At 42.9% G+C, this 21,779-nt stretch overlaps 1 protein-coding gene across 3 annotated transcripts in view; it reads right to left on the reverse strand.

Moving 5' to 3' along the window:
• The window catches only part of iqsec1b (IQ motif and Sec7 domain ArfGEF 1b), a 241,046-nt gene that overhangs the window by 93,980 nt on the left and 125,287 nt on the right, over nt 1-21,779 (reverse strand). For all 3 annotated transcript variants that reach the window (XM_063474840.1, XM_063474839.1, XM_063474845.1), the window contains one exon: nt 4,010-4,063. In XM_063474840.1, the coding sequence (XP_063330910.1) occupies nt 4,010-4,063 (54 nt within the window). The remainder of the gene's footprint in view (nt 1-4,009; nt 4,064-21,779) is intronic.

Raw genomic sequence — 21,779 nt, forward strand, 5'->3', positions numbered from 1 at the left:
ATAAAATTGTAACAAAAACCCCCCAAAACATTTATATATGTACCTTTTGGACCCTATTTCTGTCAGACTGCTCAAATAGTATTTAATACTTAAATCTTAAATATGATCAATTTTTATTAATGGTTACGTACGTTACTGTGCTTGTCTTGTTAGAACTCAGTGCCGCATTTAGTACCATTAACCACAAGATTTTACCAGAGAGATTAGAATGTACCATTGGTATTAAATGAATTTTGCCACTGTAGTTTGAATCATATCTATTTCATAGACTCCAGTAGGGATGGGAATCTGAGCAGTCCAATTCCTTGCCCTACAGCTGATTTCAGTTTTTGTGTCAGAGAAGGAAAACAGTCTACATTGTCGATATGGACATTACTTTTTTACTGCGCAAAACAATGAGAATGCAATGGCAAAGTGCAAACTGCATTATGCTGCACATGCAACTTTGGCTCTTTGCAAGCATCTGCATATACAGCAAGAACCCAGCCATGAACTTAGAGTGATATTAAAGCTGAGTGAATGCTGAACCCAGCCCGTCAGCCAGACTCTGAACTTGAACAGGTAACAAACTGATGAGAGGTAAGGCTGCGGCCTCTGTTTCTAGCTGTTCGTGTTTCTTTCGTAGAATCACTGTGGCGATCCCTTTAAAGCCCCTTTGTGCTATTCTTTTTTATATTTGAATGCTCTGTGTACTACTAATAGAAAGATCATATGTGCATCCTCCTTAGGGTAGGGATTTGTGTTGGTGTGTAGGACTGTATCCTATAGGTTTATACTGTTGAATGGTAATTATCAGACAGTGCCTTTTAGGTCATTTTGAAGAGTAACATGAAAGTAATGTATTATAACAAGTTATTTTCCCCTGGAAATAATTAAGTAATGTAATGCATTACTTTTAAGAAAAGTGTTCTGTGTAATATGTGTAATGATCCCAATGCTGATCACAGGCAAGGGGAAATACATCCAGCATCCACAAACTTTTGACCACACAGCATGTAATTAATTTGCACTAATTTAATGTCTTTGATACACTGCTTAGAGATGATGGTGACTCTCAAAGTGGACCCAATGAGAAACCAACGAGAACTGATAAGGAATCGAATCAATAAGTGATATCGATAATGGAATCGGAATCGCTAAATTCTTATCAATTCCCATCCAATTTGTTCATGTAAATGGGGAGTCTTTTTCACAAAATTAGTTCCAAAGGATTCTGTGCTGGGACCAGTTCTTTTTACATTACGTATGCTTTCCTAAGGCAATATTAACTTACATTTTCATTGCTATGTAGATGATACCATGGTTTATCTATCCAAGAGGACAGATGACACACAACAATCTTAAAGACATAAAGGCCTAGATGACCTCTGTTCTCTTCTCTTTCCCCTCAGCCCCAACTGGTTGCGGCAGATGCCCCTCCCTGACCCTGGTTCTGCTCGCGGATTCTTCCTGTAAAAAAGGAGGTTTTCTGTTCAAAATGACACCAAGTGTCTCCTTAAATGGTCTTGTTCTTTAACTCTTTGTGAATGGTACTCATGGCTGTTGATCACTGTTGGTGACAACTTGTACATTAATGATCATGAAAGTGATCATTAACCCTTTATTGACCATGGGCCCACCGGCGGGCCCATTTTACAGGTAAATTTGAAGGGCCGGTCAATAAAGGGTTAAGTGACAGGTGCTAGTTTTGATCAATATGAAACTGTACCATTTATAAGGTTAGGCAAACCTGCAGTCAATTGAGATTGAAAAAGTGACTTGTATGAGTGACTTAAAACTGATTCTGTTCATCTGGTTGTAGCATTTTCAGAGGGAACTCAGAAAATGCTACAACCAGATGAACAGTATCAGTTTTCTAGGATCCACTACTAAATCCTCTTTCTGCTTGAAAAACTTAAGCTGATTTGAAATTCATAAATCATAGGTGCAAATTGCAAATGGGATTCTTAGTAACTCTTTAAACTAGGTCTTTTATGCAAATTTTTAATACATTATTTGAATGTAAGTGCAACATCAGCAGTTGCAGTGGCACTGCCTGTACCATCCCATTGAAAAAATCCCAGAAACACACCTGACCACGAAGAATTATGTCGAAAATATAATAAATCTAATTAAAATAGTTTTTTTCCTTTGCTCTATGACTGATGATGACTTTATTGGCTAAATTCCTATTTTAATCCCAAGTTTAATCCTGAGAGTAAAACAAAGTGTGTAAACTATAGTCACTGATAAAGTAAGAATGTCGGCAATTATCCACTTTCTTACTCTATTATATTAATTATCCTTCACAAATCGATAGCCAGTGAGGATGAGATGACTGCTGTTTCAAAGTCAAATCCAATCATTGGTTTTCACATCCAGCTTCAAAACACCAAGTAAAATCATACTCAGTTCGAGGCTTCACAACAGTACTGTGTATCTTTGCCTAACAAGGACTACAGCAGCCTATGTCAGGCCATCTGTCAGTCAAAAATAGTCACACCATGAATTTACTATAATGGATTAGGCATAGCCACCTAATCTATTCTTTGTTTATCATTTAAATTTGATAGTTGTTGGTCATTGGGAGAGTATAAGGAGTGGCTCACTGGAGTCAACCTCAAGTGGCCAGGAGTATTTCTGCAGTTTTTGGCACTTCTCCATGAGCTTCATTTTTCAGCACCTGGTGCTTTCTGCTTGGTACTCTAATGTCCCATCCATCATTATACTTCAAGTTGAATATGCTGAGCACTCAGCGTGGTCTTCCATTTTTAAGGTAATTCAGGGCAGCAGTATATTACACAGATGGACTTCATTATAATAGAGCCATCAGCTTTTTCACACCTGCATCTACTTAGTGCATGTAAGGTCATGGAAGTAGGCTTACTTATTCTCTAACACTAAAGCAGACAAGAAAGCCCATGTTTCTCAGCTGGACACGTGAAGGGTATGTTTAGCTGGGGAACTTCAGGAAATCTAGTGACCTTGAGCTCGGTCAGGTCACATGATCATCCATCACAGACGAACAGCTTTGCTGCTGTGCCTTGATCTAGTGGGAGGGGGGAGGCAGCTTTGGTGTGATAATAAGATGAAAAGTCTGCTTAGTGCAGGCAAGCCAGCCCTGGGTGGAACAGATGGAAGCTCCTTCTTTCTTATGCAATCCAGCACTAGTGAGGCAGAAATGATGACTTTTATGTGACTCCCTGGATGTCAGAGAAAACAAAACGCCTAATGAAGATCATGGGACTAACAGATGAGGTTTCTAGGCAGATGGGTAGTGGGAATAACAGGAGGTCAACACCACCCCACCGCATCTCCCATCATGCCTGCTGGCTGCTAGCACTGAGACTAATATGCAGTCGGTCACTTTAAATAATAAACAACACGTATCATGTAATTATGAAACCACACTGGAAATTCTTCCGTACAGTAAGTTGACTGTGTGTGTGTGTGTGTTGCCTGACAAACTTTGCTTTCTGAAAGCAATTAGTGGCTCATAGATTCTCTAAATTGACCAAAACAATGAGATTAAACACGCTGAGGGAAGAGCATGCACATGTGAAGGGCTCTGAATAGTAATAATGTTCCAGGAAATGTGCAGGAAAGAAGAAGGAGAGGAAGAAAAAACCCCCACCAGTTTTCCTCAGACCATTTTCTAAAAATAGCTCTTCTGGTGTGACATCATCAGCGCTACGTAAATACAGTCCACCTTTACTTCTGTAGTGCAGCAGAAAAATGTTGAAGCCACTTTTTAGCCTCCAGGAGCAGCGCTGGTTGTTTTTGGGGCTGACAACATGCACACACAACATATGCACAGATCAGTATACATACAGTAAAAAGTGCACTCTGTGTTTCCTCCTTATTTCTTCCTTCATATGAAGAAATAAGAAACTAGATCAATTGCTAGGACTTAGCATTCCAAGCACACATTTTCCCTTCTCTTGATTGGATGTTTTTTGCTTCACAGCTTTAACACTTCAGCACATGAACATAAAATTCCCATATGTACAACATTCAAATAATTACTCACGAGTGATGGTGGCGTCTGTGAATCATGACGGAGCTGGGGACCTCTGTGTCTGGTCTGGGGGGAACAGGAAAGCAGAAAGCTTAGGTACACAGCGACTACCACACAGTTAAATCTCCTACCTACTCCTTACACACACACACACACACACACACACACACACACACACACACACTGAATTAGTGTGCCACTCATTCAAGCTCAGCAGCAGTTGAGATGATGGCTCACGTACAGCTGACTGGTGATATAACTGCTGCTACACATCGCACCACAAATTCTCCACTTAATTTATATTCATGCAAATAGACTAGAAATGTTTAAAGGACTAGATCCTGTCTATGTAGTTAACATCAGGTCACTGAGGTGCTGACAGAGGATTGGCCTGCTGGTCAATATGAGGGTTGGTCCACACTTCTGATTCAGAGCTGATGAGTCCCGTTACAGTGAAATGACTGTGCAAGTACAGACCTTAATCTCAGTTAATGTGGCTGCATCAAGGACAAACTAGAAAACCTTCTGTAGATTTCACTAAACTTAAATATAGCATTTAATTTATTAGTAGACTCAATTTGCTTCTCTCAAATGTAAATGACCCACTCATTGTTTTGATCCCACTCGATCTTGTCCGAACATATGGACATAATTTCCTAAGGGATTATTAAAGTAGTCTGATTCTAATGATATAGTAACATTTAACAGTATTCTATAAAAATCCTCTTTTGCCTGATCATTTTTGAAAATAAAATGTTAGAATAATTATGCAAAAAAAAAAAAAAAAAAATACTACGAAATACTTTTTCATTACAGTACATGCCTCTCGCTACTACAGGTTGCCTTCTTTTCTGTCTTTGCTCTACTCTTTCAACTCACTCCCAACAGGTCCTAAAGAACGCCCGCCTCTCCCTGAGCCTGGCTCTGCTGGAGGATTCTTCCTGTTAATAGGGAGTTTTTTATTCTCACTTTCGCCAAGTGCTTGTTCATACGGGGTCATGTGATTGCGCTATATAAATAAAATTGAAGTGATGTAGGTGATTAACACTATTGTTCCAGTCCCTTTGTTTTTTCTTATAGGTATCTTACTGAATATAGAATGCACAGGAGTATTCATTACAAAAGACACTGAGTAATTCCCTTCTGGCTGTGTAACGCATTTGGACTGTCTTGGCAATGTTTTTGTCTTTTCCAAAGTTTTTATGAACTTGTTTTCTTCACATGGCATTTTGAAACTCTAGGTCAAGGAACAGTGTTCCGAAAAATGCAAAAGATGTATGTTTCCACTGACTCTTCACAAGTGCCATAGACAACCAGCACCGATGACTGCAGCAAAGTTTTATTTCCCAGTTGAAATGCATCAGTTTTAAGTTGCATCTGACAAATGCATAACTGAGCCAGGTATGCTTTAATTTGAGATTGAACCCTGACTGCAGTGGTTGGAAAAAAAAAAGAGTTACCTATGTATAATCCATCCAACCAGCTGGTTACATCTTGTAACCTGCTAAACAAAAGATTATCAAGGTAAAGGAATCAGAATGACACAACAGAGTAAGCCTGGGTAGAAATGGTTCCACACCTTTCTTGTGTGCTGCCCCTTTTCTCGTCGAGTCGGGTTAAAACAGCAGTCCCCAACCCCCGGGCCTCGGACCGGTACCGGTCCGTGAGTCGTTTGGTACCGGGCCGCGAGAGTTGAGGCTCAGGTGTGAAATGTATGGTTTTCAGGGTTTTTATCGGTTTTCAGCGTTATTTGGTTATCGTTTTTATCGTTAACTCGGTTTTCCTGGGTCTTTTCACGTGTGTTATGAATAAATCTTCTTTTTTTCCGGTACCGGTACTAGTTTTATTTTGTTGTATTTATCCGCGACACCTTAAAGGCCGGTCCGTGAAAATATTGTCGGGCATAAACCGGTCCGTGGCGCAAAAAAGGTTGGGGACCGCTGGGTTAAAAGCTTTCAAGAAAGCAGGTGAGGAAATGCTGGTTTTAGCAGGAATAAGGTGACTGCTTCTGAGCGACACCTTCCATTAAAGAGTAGAGCAAGAGTGAACTTGTGTAGCATTGTGGAAGATATATGCCCCAATCACAGAGTGGGAAAGGGGGGAGTGAAGACAGTCACAGAAGGCTGGAAATAGGCAGGGGGAGACAGGTAAATTGCTTAACAACAAAATAAAAAGCTGTACTATCACTCAGCTGATAACACAACTGCTGAATATGCTTTGCATGTATCGCATGCCGCTGTGCTCGGCTGCACATCTCTCACAGGAATACACAATGTGCAGGAATGACTGAACTTCTCTGACATGACAAGAGGCAAAGTAGAAAGAAGCAGTGAAACATCAATCACAGATGAGGCATTTAAAGCAGTTGTCATGACAATAGCAATGGCTCAAAGCGAAGATCCTTTTCTTTCCCTCTCTGGAGACTTAGTGACATTCAGATAGCAGACACTGCTGCAAGTCCAACAGCCACGCCTCGCTTGGTGAACTGTGTAGTTTTAGCAAATGTGTCCCATTCAGGTTGGAAATGTTTTCAGTCTGCTCGGTCAGAAAGAAAGGTGGGGGTATAGGTCGGGGTGTGTTTGTCACTTTGATGGATTGCGACAGATCAGTAACAGCATGTTTTCACTGGTGTACACCTGATTCACTACTAAAACCCACAGACACAGACAATCCACAGCATTCTCATAGGGTACATCACTGATTTTGTTTATCATCAGGAAACAACAACTGCAGAACTGGAAGGGCTATTATTATTATTAAATTCTTTATTTAAACAGATCTCAGTCTCACTGAGACTGAGACCTGTGTGCAAAAAAGGATACACAACAATTGAGAGAGACAGCTACATAATAAATGACACATTACACTTGATCACAAATTAAGAAAACAAGAGTAAGAGTCGTTCCAGACAGAGAAATACAGAGAAATACAAGTCTTTAAAAAATCAAAAGAATTCAGCTTCATTGTTTTTTGTAGCTCACTTTAGTTATAGGCAACAAAATATTTAAAGCCAGTTTTATCCAAGTCCAGTGTGAAAAAGAGGTACACTAAAGTCAAAATGTCCTGCAACCTGAAATTGTAAGCACTGTGTTTAAACTCAGTGAAGGAGTGGAAGTAAGCAGGCAATCAAGCAATTTTAGGGGCTTTTGTTCTGATGTGTGCACTCGGTGCCTTTGGAGGTACAATCTTGTCTTGAATATATACAGCTAAACTGCAAACCTAACTACAGACGAGTCTTTGGATAGTTTCAAACCTGAAATACAATATGAACGCTGATCTCGAGTTTGAAAATTGAGTACTTTGTCCACCACTCAGTGCATTCACAGACTGTATAAAAAATGGACATAGCCACCGTGATGTCACTTATTGCTTAGTGAATCACTTTGTGAAGATTTGAGCTGTCACCTTACGCCACAATCAAACAGGGGATCTGGCTGACAAACAGAGAAACTTGCATGCTTAAAGAATGCAACTATTCACTTACAAGTTAGGATTGCCTTAAAGCATGCCCTCCTTTATTGTGCTTTTTGGCTTCATTAGGGACCATTATTTAATAAAATTAACCCTATATTGTATTTCAGGTTTGAAACTAGCAATTGAGATCACATCTCATTAGCAAAGCGTTTATGGACACCATGCATTAAGGGAGTCGAGGGCTGTTTTCCTACACTTACTTTCAGCTTACCAAGGGGTCACCACAGCGCATGAATCTGCATGTTTGATTTACTCTAGGCTAAATAAAAAATTAATTAATGACAATATAAAAGATTCAAATAATAGATAAATGCATTGGAGGTGGCTGTGACTCAGGTGGTAGCACAGGTCAGTGGTTCACTTCCTAGCTGCTCCAGCATGTCAAAATATCCTTGGTCAAGACACTGAACCCCAATGTGCTGATCACTGTGTGTGCACAAATGTTAGACAGGCTGCTTGGGTATAGGAAAAACACAGAAAAAAGTGCTTATAGTTGAACGGTACTTGTAGTAAAAAGGGCTTTGAATACTCAGCTAGAGTAGAAAAGTGGTTTTCCTTTAAGGCAGAATTGTGTCAGGGGATGACATAATCATTTGGTTCTGATACTGAGAGCAGCAAACATAGATATGTGGGTGTGAAGCATTCCAAAGTGATTCAGGATGACAGGAGAACAATCAAACCATGCACACGGGAAGGCCTGTTTGGCCTTCTGTCTTGTGCCGAGATTCCTCAACTGATTCTAATCAGAAATAACGTTACTTTGTGCAGAAATAACCTACCATTATGTAGCAGGAAGAGAAATTTATGATTAATATGCCTTCTGGGACATGGCTAGGTCTTCTTCTGGTCAGTTGATTAAACAATAACAAGAGTAAACAATAACAAACATCAAAAGAAGATTGCAATATCAATTCAAGAGCTACACAGAAAACGTGAAATAAAATCTTAATGTCTTATTTTTTTCCATTCTTATTCCTATAGTTTATTTTTACACTAGTCTTATCAGAAGGAACTCTTAGTCCAGTTTATCTAAATTCCATATGGTACTAGGGACACGATGCATTAAAGTCATATTGCTAGGCAAGCATTAGGGCCCAGACATGAGGCCCCTTCCTGATCAGAGCAAAAAGCCTAGGGCTCACAACAGCAACAACATCACACAAACACATAATTCCAGTTACTGCAGTACCCTGCTGGAAGTCAGGAGAACACGAAGCAGGATGGGAAAGAGGCTGTGAAGAGGTAGCTCAATCATGACGTTCTTTAGTGCAGTAGATGATATGGCAGTTTATTGAGCCCAAGCTTTTCTGTGAGAAAAACATTTTGCAGATTGTGTCATTGTTTTGCTAATCACTTCAAGGCAGTAGCAGGAAGGATGGGAGTGAATGCATGGCAATAATGAACTCTGTGTTTGTGTATGAGCATGTGTGCACGAGCATATTCTGGGTGTGAAGGAAAGTTAGGAGCTAAGAGCCAGTTCCATCTCTGCGGTCACTGTCTCCCTCCTCCGGCTGTCTTGCCTCACATCTAGATCAGAGCCCAATCAAAGCTTCTCTACCCAGGATCACATGACCCTTTTACTGTGACTTTAATATCATCAGACAAAGTCATTTTTTGTGTGGTGACCCAGCATACAAAATACAACACCGTACAAAAGTAAATGTAACACAACAGGAAAAATAGCTCGCCAAGCAATACTATAAAAACGACTAAAACTAACACCTTCTAGAAAGCACCACAGTTTGGAAAACACAATGACACAATAAATAAAACACAATATAGAATAGTTGGCAAAGCCTGGCGACATAATGTAGTTTCATAAAATCTGTAATTAATATATTAATGCCTTTAGGCCTGTTACTACAGCTTCACACACATTTCCCTCAATGAAGTTGCCAATACAACATGTCAAGTATGTGTTGTGTAACACCAAGTGAGAAGATGGAAGAGATGGCGTGAAATAAATCTGTTGGCTCTGTTAGTAAGCAGTCAACTACAGTTTTTTACCCCTCAGTTGTAAAAGGCTGAATATTGCTGTCCGAGTGTGGGGGCAGTGTGGACACTGAAGTTTCCGACTGCAAAAACTTGAGAATGAGGTGACAAAGCTCAGTGACCTTGATCTAAAGGTCAGAGGTCTAAGTTCAAGTTTTCTGAAAATCTTGTGAATGCGATAACTCCAGAAGGAAGTCAGCTAGAATTTTGAAATCAATAGCATAGGTGTAGCTACCACAAACCTTGGACGAGTTCTTATCCGAACACATCGGACTACAAACACGCACATTACCAACTCCGGAAGACGATCAAAGCAGCCAAACGTGAGTACAGGGACAAGGTGGAGCAACATTTTGACAACCCTCGGAGTATGTGGCAGGGACTAAACACGATCACAGACTTTAGAGGGAAAACCAGCACACCGCAGACCACGGCCTCTCTGTGTGAGGATCTAAACGTATTCTACGCTAGATTCGACACAGCGAACACCACGAGACCGGACAGTGTGCGCACCGCGGATGACGTCAGTGCGCACACTGTGTCTGAGGAGGATGTGCTTCAGGAGGGTGAAATCACGCAAAGCTACTGGTCCGGACGGGATTCCAGGCCGCGTCCTCAAGTCATGCGCGGCTCAGCTGGCTGGAGTGTTTACACACATCTTCAACCTTTCCCTCTCTCTGTCTGTAGACCCAGCCTGCTTCAAAATGGCCACCATCGTCCCTGTACCCAAATCCTCCACCATCTCCTCATTGAACGACTGGCGACCCGTAGCCCTGACCCCCATCGTGAGCAAATGCTTCGAGAAGCTGGTCAGGGACTTCATCTGCTCTGCACTACCCGACTCACTGGACCCTCTACAGTTCGCATACCGCCACAACAGGTCCACTGATGATGCCATAGCCCTGACACTCCATGCTGCCCTGTCACACCTGGAGAAGAGAGACACGTATGTGAGAATGCTGTTTGTAGATTACAGCTCAGCATTCAACACCATCGTTCCCTCGAAGCTGGACAGGAAACTGCAGGATCTAGGACTGAGCAGCTCCCTCTGCAGCTGGATCCTTAACTTCCTGTCTGACAGACGCCAAGTGGTCAGACTGGGCAGCACCACCTCATCCCCCATCACACTGAACACTGGTGCTCCACAGGGGTGTGTACTGAGCCCTCTCCTGTACTCACTCTACACCTACGACTGCACGGCCACTAGAAACTCCAACATCATTGTGAAGTTTGCGGACGACACTACAGTGGTGGGTCTTATTACCAACGGTGATGAGACGGCCTACAGGGAGGAGGTCAGCGCCCTGACCCACTGGTGTCAAGACAACCATCTCACCCTCAACGTCGCAAAGACAAAGGAGTTGATAGTGGACTTCCGGAGGTGCAGAGGAGTACACACCCCCATCACCATCAACGGCGCCGCTGTGGAGAGAGTGAGCAGCTTCCGCTTCCTTGGTGTACATCTGGCTGAGGATCTTACGTGGTCAGTACACATAAACAAAACAGTGAAGAGGGTGCAGCAGCGCCTCTTCTTTCTCAGGAGACTGAAAAGATTCGGCATGAGCCCCCGCATCCTCAGGACCTTCTATCGCTGTGCCATTGAGAGCATCCTCACTGGATGCATCACCACCTGGTACGGCAACAGCACCGCTCACAACCGCAAAGCTCTCCAGAGAGTAGTGCGGTGTGCTGAACGGATAATTGGAGGTGAGCTTCCCTCCCTCCAAGACATCTACAGGAAGCGGTGCCTGAGGAAAGCGGGGAGGATCATCAAGGACTCCAGTCACCCCAGCCATAAACTGTTCAGACTACTACCATCAGGAAGGAGGTTCTGCAGCATCCGGTCCCGTACCAGCAGACTGAGAGACAGCTTTTTCCATCAGGCCATCAGACTGCTGAACACTTCATAGACACCTCACCCTCACTACTGGAACTTCAACATTATGCACTCCATACTGTATATAAATACCACTGTTTTGCACATACCAACCTCTGTATATTTTATATATCTTATTTTATTGTTTACTTTATTTCATTTGTAAAACATGTATATACATACTATATACACACTCAAACACACACACGTAGAAAAACATATTTAGTATACACATTCAGTAATGTATATACCTTTACATATTGTACATATATTTATTACTTTTTAGATTAGCCATTTTTATATTTTGCTTGTTTTACATTATTGTATTTTGCACAACTCTGTTGCTTGTGAAGCTCGCACACAAGAATTTCACTCACATGTACTGTACCAGTGTACCTGCACATGTGATGTGACAATAAAAGTGATTTGATTTGATTTATCTCAGTGACCACGACCTCAGAGTCAGAGGTTATGTTTTCTGCAAATCTTGTGAATGCGGTAACTTGAGAACAAGGCGAAGTTGGATTTTGAAATCAATATCTGAGTCATTGAAGGCTGAGGGGTAGCACAGGCAGTCAGCAGCATTTACCTAAAGATGTAAAACTGTTGCCTCAGGTCTTAATTTTAATAGAATCAGTTTAGTTCAGCTGGGTCTCAAAGATTTAGAGACAGGGAAAGTTTATCTTAATCATGTGCAAAGCTCTTGACAAAGCGCCAATCATCCTTAAACACAGATTAAAATACTTTATTTAATGTTAAAAGTGTCATTCACACCAGAGAGATTGGCCGTTTATCAATGCCCAAGTACGCGAGTACGTACTGGCGTGCTCGGTGAGTACGTACTCGCCGAGAACGCACGGGAGTACGTACCCGCCGAGAACGCGAGCACGGACTCGTGGGCCGTTTCTCAATTTTCAAGTACCCGAGCACGGACTCGTGATTTCTACAGTCGGAACACCAGCGTGCGTGATGATGCGATGTGCCGGGAGTCCGCTGTTGACGAAATGCATTCTGGGATATATAGCTGTCCCAAGTCTACACCAATGCATGCTCGATAAAATGGGCGGATCGAGAACACATCCGGGACTTTTTCGCGTTCTCGGCTTGATGCGTACTTCGAATTGGAACAGTACTTGGTCTCCGACTGATGACGTATCACGAGTACACGAGAACGCAAGTATGCACAAGTACGCATATTGATAAACGGCCATTGACTGCTCAATTTTTGGGTTTTGCAGCCAACTACTTAAATGGTTTGGCTCATTCTAAATTCTTTTATGAGTCTTGTTTAGGGCTGCCATGATTAGTCGACTAGTCATGATTACGTCAGCTATCAAAATCGTAGACGACTAATTTAATAGTCGACGTGCCGTATGAAGCTTTGTAAGATCCTGAAAGATGCAGGAATAAGCAGTAGGATTTAAGAGTGTAATAATGGACTGAAACAGAAGATGGCAGCAATACATGTATAAGGATGCCAGCTGCCGTTAATAATAATAATAATAATAATGGATTGCATTTATATAGCGCTTTTCTAGGCACTCAGAGCGCTTTACAATTCCACTATTCATTCACTCTCACATTCACACACTGGTGGAGGCAAGCTACAGTTGTAACCACAGCTGCCCTGGGGCAGACTGACAGAAGCGAGGCTGCCATATCGCGCCATCAGCCCCTCTGGCCAGCACCAGTAGGCGGTAGGGTAAAGTGTCTTGCCCAAGGACACAACAACCAGGACCGGGAGAGCAGGGGGATCGAACCAGCAACCTTCCGGTTACAGATGAGCTTCCCAATCCCCTGAGCCACAGTCACCCCCACGGTTAAACGCCGAAGAAGAAGAAACAGGGTCCGGTATCGTAGCTGTGTCCAAATTCAGGGGCCGCATCCTTCGGAGGCCGCATTTGTAGGTCGACTACGTTACAGCGACGCTACAAAGGCTGTCCAAATTTGAAGACTCCTCCAAATGCAGTTGACAAATGCTTCCTCCTTTTCCCCAGAATTGAAGGATGGGTCGGGTGTATCCTTCGTGGCCCAATCTATCCCAGAATTCATAGCGTGGCCCAGCCAATTCCAGTTTTCAACAACGGCGGCAGCTACTTAGTTTTAATATTACACTTTCTGGGTCACAAAATAAAGTTTTCAGATATTTTCAGGCGAGAATGTAGCTTCAAATATCTGCTCGGTTTATGAAGACATCACATATTTGGAAAAGTGCTCCGACGTTTTCGGAGACATCTGTTACCCCCCAGCTCGATAGCTAGCCGGGGGTTCAAGGAGAACAGCGAACTCCCCCACCTCCACATACACACACACACACACACAAACACACACACACACACACACAGTTTTTCGCTACTCAGGTTAAACATGATGTATAAGTAGCTTTATTCAGGAACAAATAAAACACTGAGAAAAGCCAAACAATAACTTAAAAATGTTATTGTTTGGCTTTTCTAAGTGTTTTATTTGTTCCTGAATAAATCGTTTTGGCTGAGATTAAAGTTATATAGTTTTTACACGGCTTGAATAAACGTCAAACAGAAAACTGATTAAACAAAATCGTGAGATGGTGGAGAATTTACTCCAGTGTCCTGTTACATTTTAGATAACAAGGAGCAGACGGCTGAGTTTATTAAACTCCACTGAGACAATCTGCAAATTTCATTAAAAGTTTAATAAACTATCATCTTGTCTTTATTTTTAGCTAGCACATACCCTAAACACTTCAAGCTGTAAGCTAATGATAGTTATGCAGTGCAGTAAGCTGTGCGTTTTACGTCCAATGGATGCATGATCTGATTAGTCGACTAAACGCAAAATAATCGGTAACTAGTCGACTATCAAAATAATCGTTTGTGTCAGCCCTAGTCTTGTTTCCAGCAGCTGCAGCATTACGGTATGCTACCTGCCCAGCACCAATCAGCAGACACTGTAAGTGCTCACTGAACAGTCACTTCTTATAGTAAGAGTGTTGGAAGTAGGAACAGAATATGTTGTTGTAAAGACTTAAGCGACTTCCACAAAAGCAAAATCTGTTACGGATGAATGACCGGGTCACTGACTGGCATCACTGAAATGCCAATGGCAAGAAATGCTCAGAAACCATGTGACAGGCTTTTAGTAGATTCAGGGGAACAAGTTTTATATGTGCTGGCTGGAACTCACAACTTGAAGGACTTAAAGGATCTGCTGATAAAACCTTTTGACCAGATATTTACTGGCCATCTTTACAGCTGAGGGCTTTGTTGGTGAGGGGTGTTTTTGGGAGCACGCAAACAAGCACCAAATTACGTTAGGCAACTTTAAAGTTTTGTCTGTTTTGTCTGTAACAAGAACATTACTGATGCTTTTAAGGCTTAATTAAAAGTTGATGAAGAGTTTGTGTTTAGAATGAAATCCTAAATTCTAACAGCCCTGACTCAAAAGACATGGTGCCAGTCAGTCCTGTTGCCAGATTTTTGGCAAATAAAGTCCCTAAAATGATGTTGCTCCCTCCTCTTTGCTGACACTTTGGGGCTGTGCGAGATCACACAGTTGCACATGTTTTATTAACTTCATGAGACAGCCAAGCCGAAAGCAGTTTTCAACATATCAGTGCAGCGAGCATGTCCGCAAAAACAAGTGACAAGGAGCATAAGTGTCCTGTTTCTTGTTACAAAGATGATTAATTTCACCATGGTGACCCTCCGATGTCACTGATATCATCTGAGAAAATGGCTACAAGGTTTTAATAATGGTATGACTAAGTCAGAGTTGTGAGGCTTCACTGTGTGTGTGTGTGTGTGTGTCTTGCTGAGTGTGTGTGGAGTCACTAAAACTGATTGGCCCAACAGATGGCAGTGTGTTTTCACTGATTGAAGCTTGTCCCACATGTCCCACTGGACCTCTGCTTCAGAGCAAAAGGGTAGTGTCGGCACACTGTTAATCTAAAATCTACTTTCATCATGCCTCATATTAGGCCAAAGGCACACCTGAATAATTTATTTTCTATCTCTAGCCATGGAAATGGAACTGTCTTCACACTACTCTTACCTCAAGATACCATCAACTCTGATTTAGCTACAGCAGACTGGTTTAGTTGTCTGATTGGAAGCAACTCAAAGACTGTGTGTGTGCCAATATCAGTCCAGAAACATTAGTACTATATGTATTATTTATATGTTTTTATGGAGTGTAACCTTTAAAAATAAAAGCAGTTGTAGACATTGACCCATATCAGAAACTTCAGCTGCCTATACTTAAGCAGCAACTTGTGGGACTAAAAAGTGAAGGCAATGTGGAAGTGCTAAAAACAGCAGTTCCGCTAATAGCCACTGGAGGCTTGTGACAGAAGCTAGTCAATCCCATAGACCAGTGGTTCCCAAAGTGGGCGGCGCGGCCCCTGGGGGGGGCGGAGAGCCATTGCAGGGGGGCGCGGAATGAAAAAAAAAAGAAGAATGCTTGGACACTGCTAGCATAATGGAAATGCAAAGCAAAGCAGAGGTTGAAGCATTGCCAAATATGCTTCCAAGCCAAAGACTAGAACATATGATGAAGCACATCTTGCCTCTGGATTCACCTCCACGACAGCTGTCGTGCCAAGGTAGGGATCCCTGACAGAATTCGTTTCCCCTGCATCGGGAGCACACGCTGGGATCTCCAAATCACGGACAAACAGTATCCCACATTCTTGATTTTTAGTTCACAAACATTTCTTATAACGACTAAGGTTTTAGCTCTTTATACAGGAAAGTTATAGGAGGATAAAAATAATTATCAGGTGAAATGTCCTTCGTTTGTTAAAATAACCCTGTCCAATACCACGTGAGAACAATAAATATATAATTTTTTGTTGTAACCCTCAAACTGAATGGTAATGTAACGACACTCACTTTTCACTGCTTCCACGCCCAATTGTCTGTAATGGAGGTGGAGTAAACTAGATCCGCACTACGTGCCCAGCGAATGCTCCCTAAGTGTGGGGAGTGGGTTTTGTCGGGGATACCTACCTTGGCACAACACTGATCCTGCCACAATTTGTTCTCCCGGTTCAAGTCACGGACAAACTGTATCCCACAGTTGTTTATGTTTTTAAACCCATTTTGCACATTTTTTGAAAAATGTATTGATGGCAATGTTGAATATTATTACATAGTGAAAAAAAACAAAAACAAAAGAAACCCAACAACTATACCTAGCAAAAAAAGTTTGGGAACCACTGCCATAGACTATCATGTTGAAATTCTTAACTCTACAGCAGCAGTAAGCATACTCCGAGTCTGGTACAAAAGCAGGTTCCCTCTTCCCAACAACTCCACAGTGGGTCATTTTTTATTACTCCGTTATACTATTGTTTGAAAATTAGGGGCTTGGTCTTTTGGATATTCAGGTCTGCAAAAACAGGAACATAAATCCTCTTGTTATCTGCTAGGCTTTACCTCCAGTAAATGGAATCATTGAACTACACCATGATTGTAGTATTGATGTCTTTTAAGGCATTTTTCTAGAAATTATCTTAAAAAATAATATGACATGCTGTCAGTTACTGTATAGCCCATCCCGTGAGCAAATCCCTGTGAGCAAGCACTATCCTGTGCATTCTGTGGATGCAGTTTGCTAACTAAGCCTGCTAGCCTAGCTTGCTGGCACTTCTCCTTCTAATCAAACTATGGTCACTTTTGGCACCAGAACATAAGGCTTCACAATGCATGTCCAAAAACAAACAGGTAATATCTCAGATGTCCATCTTTTATATACAGAGGTGTCACAGTTTAATAAAGTAAAAGAAAACAGAGAAGTTTCTGTAACCAGTATGTAACAAAATATATAAACAATGGGCAAATCAGAAGACTTCAGGAACGACAGGAGCCCAGAGGATGGGTAACCACAATGAAAACACAACTGCAAATGATGAAGCAATAGTTTAACTGTATTTGAAATTTATGCACTGTATTGCATTTGACAATAATACCCAAAATTGTGTGTGCGCGCACAGATACCCAAAATAAAAAAAGAAACGAATGTTAGACCCGGGTCTTTTAAAGTGTCAATAGGATCCAGATCAGGCCTGTTTGATGATCTGGTGAGTTATTGGTGTGAGTTCAATCCACGATCGGTGTATGGTTTGCACAGTCTTGTCCTACCGCAGTTCATGCAACCAGACTTCAAGATTCAATTCCAAATGGGCTGTGGCTCGCCATCCATTGCAATGGAAAATTATTCCTCTTCTGCGGATTTCCACAAAGTCTGTAATCCAAAGTTCTCCGGGGAGTCTCGGCTCCTTTCTCCAACTCAAAAAAAACCTGACCTAAGAGTGAGGTCAGAATTACTTCAAATGAACATTGTTCACACTTACTAACAACACTTCTGTTTAAGGTATAAAGCATGAACAAAATCCGCTTCAAATTCAAGTCATATTTCTAATTTTGTACAACTAATCAAATTCTAAATGTTTTCATTACATGGCAATGTAGCTATCACCAATCATTAAAGCAATTCACACTGCTCATTAAAAGCAGCAAACTCAATATACTCTGCTCACTGTCAAGTAACAACAGTGATGAATAAAAGTAACACCATAAAACATTTCAATTCAACAGATAGACATACAGTTTTTTCTTTAACCTAACAACAGCTAATATGTCTTTAACACTTAACAACGGGAGTGTGCATTTAGCTAGTACCCGCTAGCTACTTGCATAGTACCGTCACCATTAGCGTTCGTTTTTGAAGCGAACAACGTTAACATTTCAGGATGCCGATCAGCGGCTATAACAGTTTGGTTACTCACCAGTGCAAAGCACTTTGTATTCATAAAACTAGCTTCGGCTATCCAAATCTGGCGACTAATCAAGCAGACACCAACAGCTACCACGTTTTCCCCACAGGTACAGCTATGGCGTGTGTGGTCTAAGCAGCCTTAGCAGCGCAACCAAACATGAAAACACAAGGCGGGACAAACAATCCCATTGGTTGAACCGCATTTGCATCCAGGTCAAAAAATAACCTTTAAGAAACAAAAAATAAATAAATAACACAATTAATGCAATTCCATACAAAATAATTTGGATTTTTTCTTTAGAGTCTCTCTCCAATTATGAGTGTTTTTAACTGAAAAGAATAAAACACCTTTAATAATAATTACAATAAACAGTCTCTAATTGCATCTGTTTGCCACTGGGCTACATTTCTCATTAACACGGTAAAGATTTCATCCATCCATCCATTTTATTCCGCTTATCCGGGCCCGGGTCGCGGGGGCAGCAGCCCAAGCAGAGAAGCCCAGACCTCCCTCTCCCCAGCCACCTCCTCCAGCTTGTCCGGGGGAACACCAAGGTGTTCCCAGGCCAGCCGAGAGATATAATCTCTCCAGCGTGTCCTGGGTCTGTCCCGGGGCCTCCTCCCTGTGGGACATGTCCGGAAAACCTCACCCAGGAGGCGTCCAGGAGGCATCCTTGTCAGATGCCCGAACCACCTCAACTGACTCCTTTCGATGTGGAGGAGCAGCGGCTCTACTCTGAGCCCCTCCCGAATGGCCGAACTTCTCACCCTATCTCTAAGGGAGAGGCCAGCCACCCTTCGGAGGAAGCCCATTTCCACTGCTTGTATTCGCGATCTCGTTCTTTCGGTCACTACCCACAGCTCGTGACCATAGGTGAGGGTAGGGGCGTAGATCGACCGGTAAATTGAGAGCTTCGGTTTTACACTCAGCTCTCTCTTCACCACAACAGACGGGTACAGCATCCGCATCACTGCGGCCGCTGCACCAATCCGTGTGTCGATCTCCCGCTCCCTTCTCCCATCACTCGTGAACAAGACCCCGAGATACTTAAACTCCTCCACTTGGGGCAGGAACTCGTCCCTGACCCGGAGTGGACACTCCACCCTTTTCCGGCTGAGGGCCATGGCCTCAGATTTGGAGGTGCTGATTCTCATTCCCGCTGCTTCACACTTGGCTGCGAACTGTTCCAAGGCGAGCTGGAGGCCATCACCCGATGAAGCCAACAGAACCACATCATCTGCAAAAAGCAGAGATGAGATCCTGAGACCACCCAGGTGAAAGCCTTCCGCCACTTGCTACGCCTAGAAATTCTGTCAATAAAAATTATGAACAGAATCGATGACAAAGGGCAGCCCTGGCGGAGCCCATCACCCACCTTGAACGAGTCCGACTTATTGCCGGCTATGTGGATCAAGCTCTTGCAACGGTTGTATAAGGACTGAATGGCCCCTAGCAATGGGCCAGACACCACATACTCCCGGAGCACCCCCCACAGGACCCCCGGTTGCATGCCTTCTCCAAGTCCACAAAACACATGTAGACTGGTTGGGCAAACTCCCATGCACCCTCAAGTATCCTCGAGAGGATAAGAGCTGATCCAGTGTTCCACGACCAGGAACAGGAGTGTTCCTCCTGTATCCGAGGTTTGACTAACGGACGGACTCTCCTCTCCAGCACCCTGGCATAGACTTTCCCAGGGAGGCTGAGGAGTGTGATTCCCCTGTAGTTGGAACACACCCTCCGGTCTCCTTTCTTAAAGATGGGGACCACCACCCCGGTCTGCCAGTCCAGGGGTACTGCCCCTGATCTCCACGCAACATTGTAGAGACGTGTCAACCAAGACAGCCCTACAACATCCAGAGCCTTCAGGAACTCGGGATGGACCTCGGCCACCCCAGGGGCTCTGCCACCAAGGAGTTGTTTAACTGCCTCAGTGACCTCACCCCCAGAGATTGGCGGATCATCCCCTTCGTCCCCAGACTCTGCTTCCACCACAGAAGACGTGCCAGTGGGATTGAGGAGGTCCTCGAAGTATTCCTTCCACCGCCCGACAATTTTTTCAGTCAAAGTCAGCAGCACTCCACCCGCACTATACACAGTGCAGGTAGAACACCGCTTTCCTCTCCTGAGTCGCCTGACGGTTTGCCAGAATCTCTTCGAGGCAGTCCGAAAGTCTTTTTCCATGGCCTCTCCAAATTCCTCCCACACCCGAGCTTTTGCTTCAGCCACCGCCCGCGCCGCATTCCACTTGGCCTGTCGGTACCTATCAGCTGCCTCCGGAGTCCCACAGGCTAACCAAGCCCGGTAGGACTCCTTCTTCAGCTTGGTGGCTCCCCTCACCACTGGTGTCCACCATTTGGTTCGGGGATTACCACCACGACAGGCACCAACTACCTTGTGGCCGCAGCTCAGTGCAGGGGCTTCGGCAATGGAGGTGCTGAACATGGTCCATTAGGACTCAATGTCCCCAGCCTCCCTGGGGTTTCTCTAAAAAAATGTGCGTGGCTTCTCATGTAATGCTGGTGATATCTAAACTGTTGGCTGCTAATTACCAGGCAGATAAGGCCTTAATGTATACAACTGCATCCAGTGCTTTTTAAAATGCATGGAGAGAAATTCCACAGCTAATTTATTAAATCAGTGCAGCCATTGAAGACAAACACTCTCACTGAAGTGTGAAAGAAGGTGCTGAGTTGTGTATGCCAGGGTTAGATACCCTTAAGCAGTGCACTCACTCAATTACAAAACACTTTTCAAAGGCAAAACAAAATCTAGCATGCCTGAAACCAGAAACATTATATTTTAAACTGCAAAACACAATGATCCATAATGGAAATGATTTGATAGTGATGAGTAGAGCTGCTCTGAAGCATGCAGAGCTGAAAGCTGGTACTCTCCGGCCTGTTGAGCCAATGCCATCACCCTCCCTATATACACACTATCACCACATCCTATTAACATCATGTCACAGCCAGACAACAATGTAATGATGATTAAAAATGATACTAATCGAAACAGCAAAAGGCGACCATTATCATTACAGTTAATTATCTCCCATTCCAGTGCACGCAAAGTGTGACAGCGAGCTGTTTCATCCAAGCGAACAAAGAGTAGAGCAATCACCTGAGTCAGAACAATAGAGACTACGACTCCACGGGAGGTGTATGTGAATATTTCCCTGTGATTCTCACAGTTGGGGGTTTGCAGAAATCCCACTCAACATTTCTGGGATCCTTTAATGTGCGGGAATAATTTGAGGCAGAGACATTCACAGCCGCAATAAGATTTGGTTGTTTAAGATTTTGCAATATGAAAACGGCTTTATCTGACAATCAGATTAGGAGCAGGGTAATATTCACAATGTAAGCCAGTGTTGCAGGGAAGATCCATTACTAGTGTGACAGAGGCAGACGAGGGATGCGTTTGTCATTGTGTTTACAGTGATCAGTCAACTGATTGTATGGGCTTCAAATTGAATTACAATTGAACAATTTCCAAGGTCAACACCAAGAACAACTTCATCTTCAAAGGATGTAATCCAATTTGCCTTGACTTCTACCCTTTGGCACTTGTAAAATCTTAGTGAGAGAAGGCAAGCATCATTACTCCCCCAGTAACCCAGTCAAACTATCAATCTGGCCTTGGACCTGCATCTTACCCATTTGTGTCCTTCAATAACA

This window comes from Pelmatolapia mariae, linkage group LG5, assembly GCF_036321145.2.
Source record: "Pelmatolapia mariae isolate MD_Pm_ZW linkage group LG5, Pm_UMD_F_2, whole genome shotgun sequence".
Lineage (NCBI taxonomy): Eukaryota > Metazoa > Chordata > Actinopteri > Cichliformes > Cichlidae > Pelmatolapia > Pelmatolapia mariae.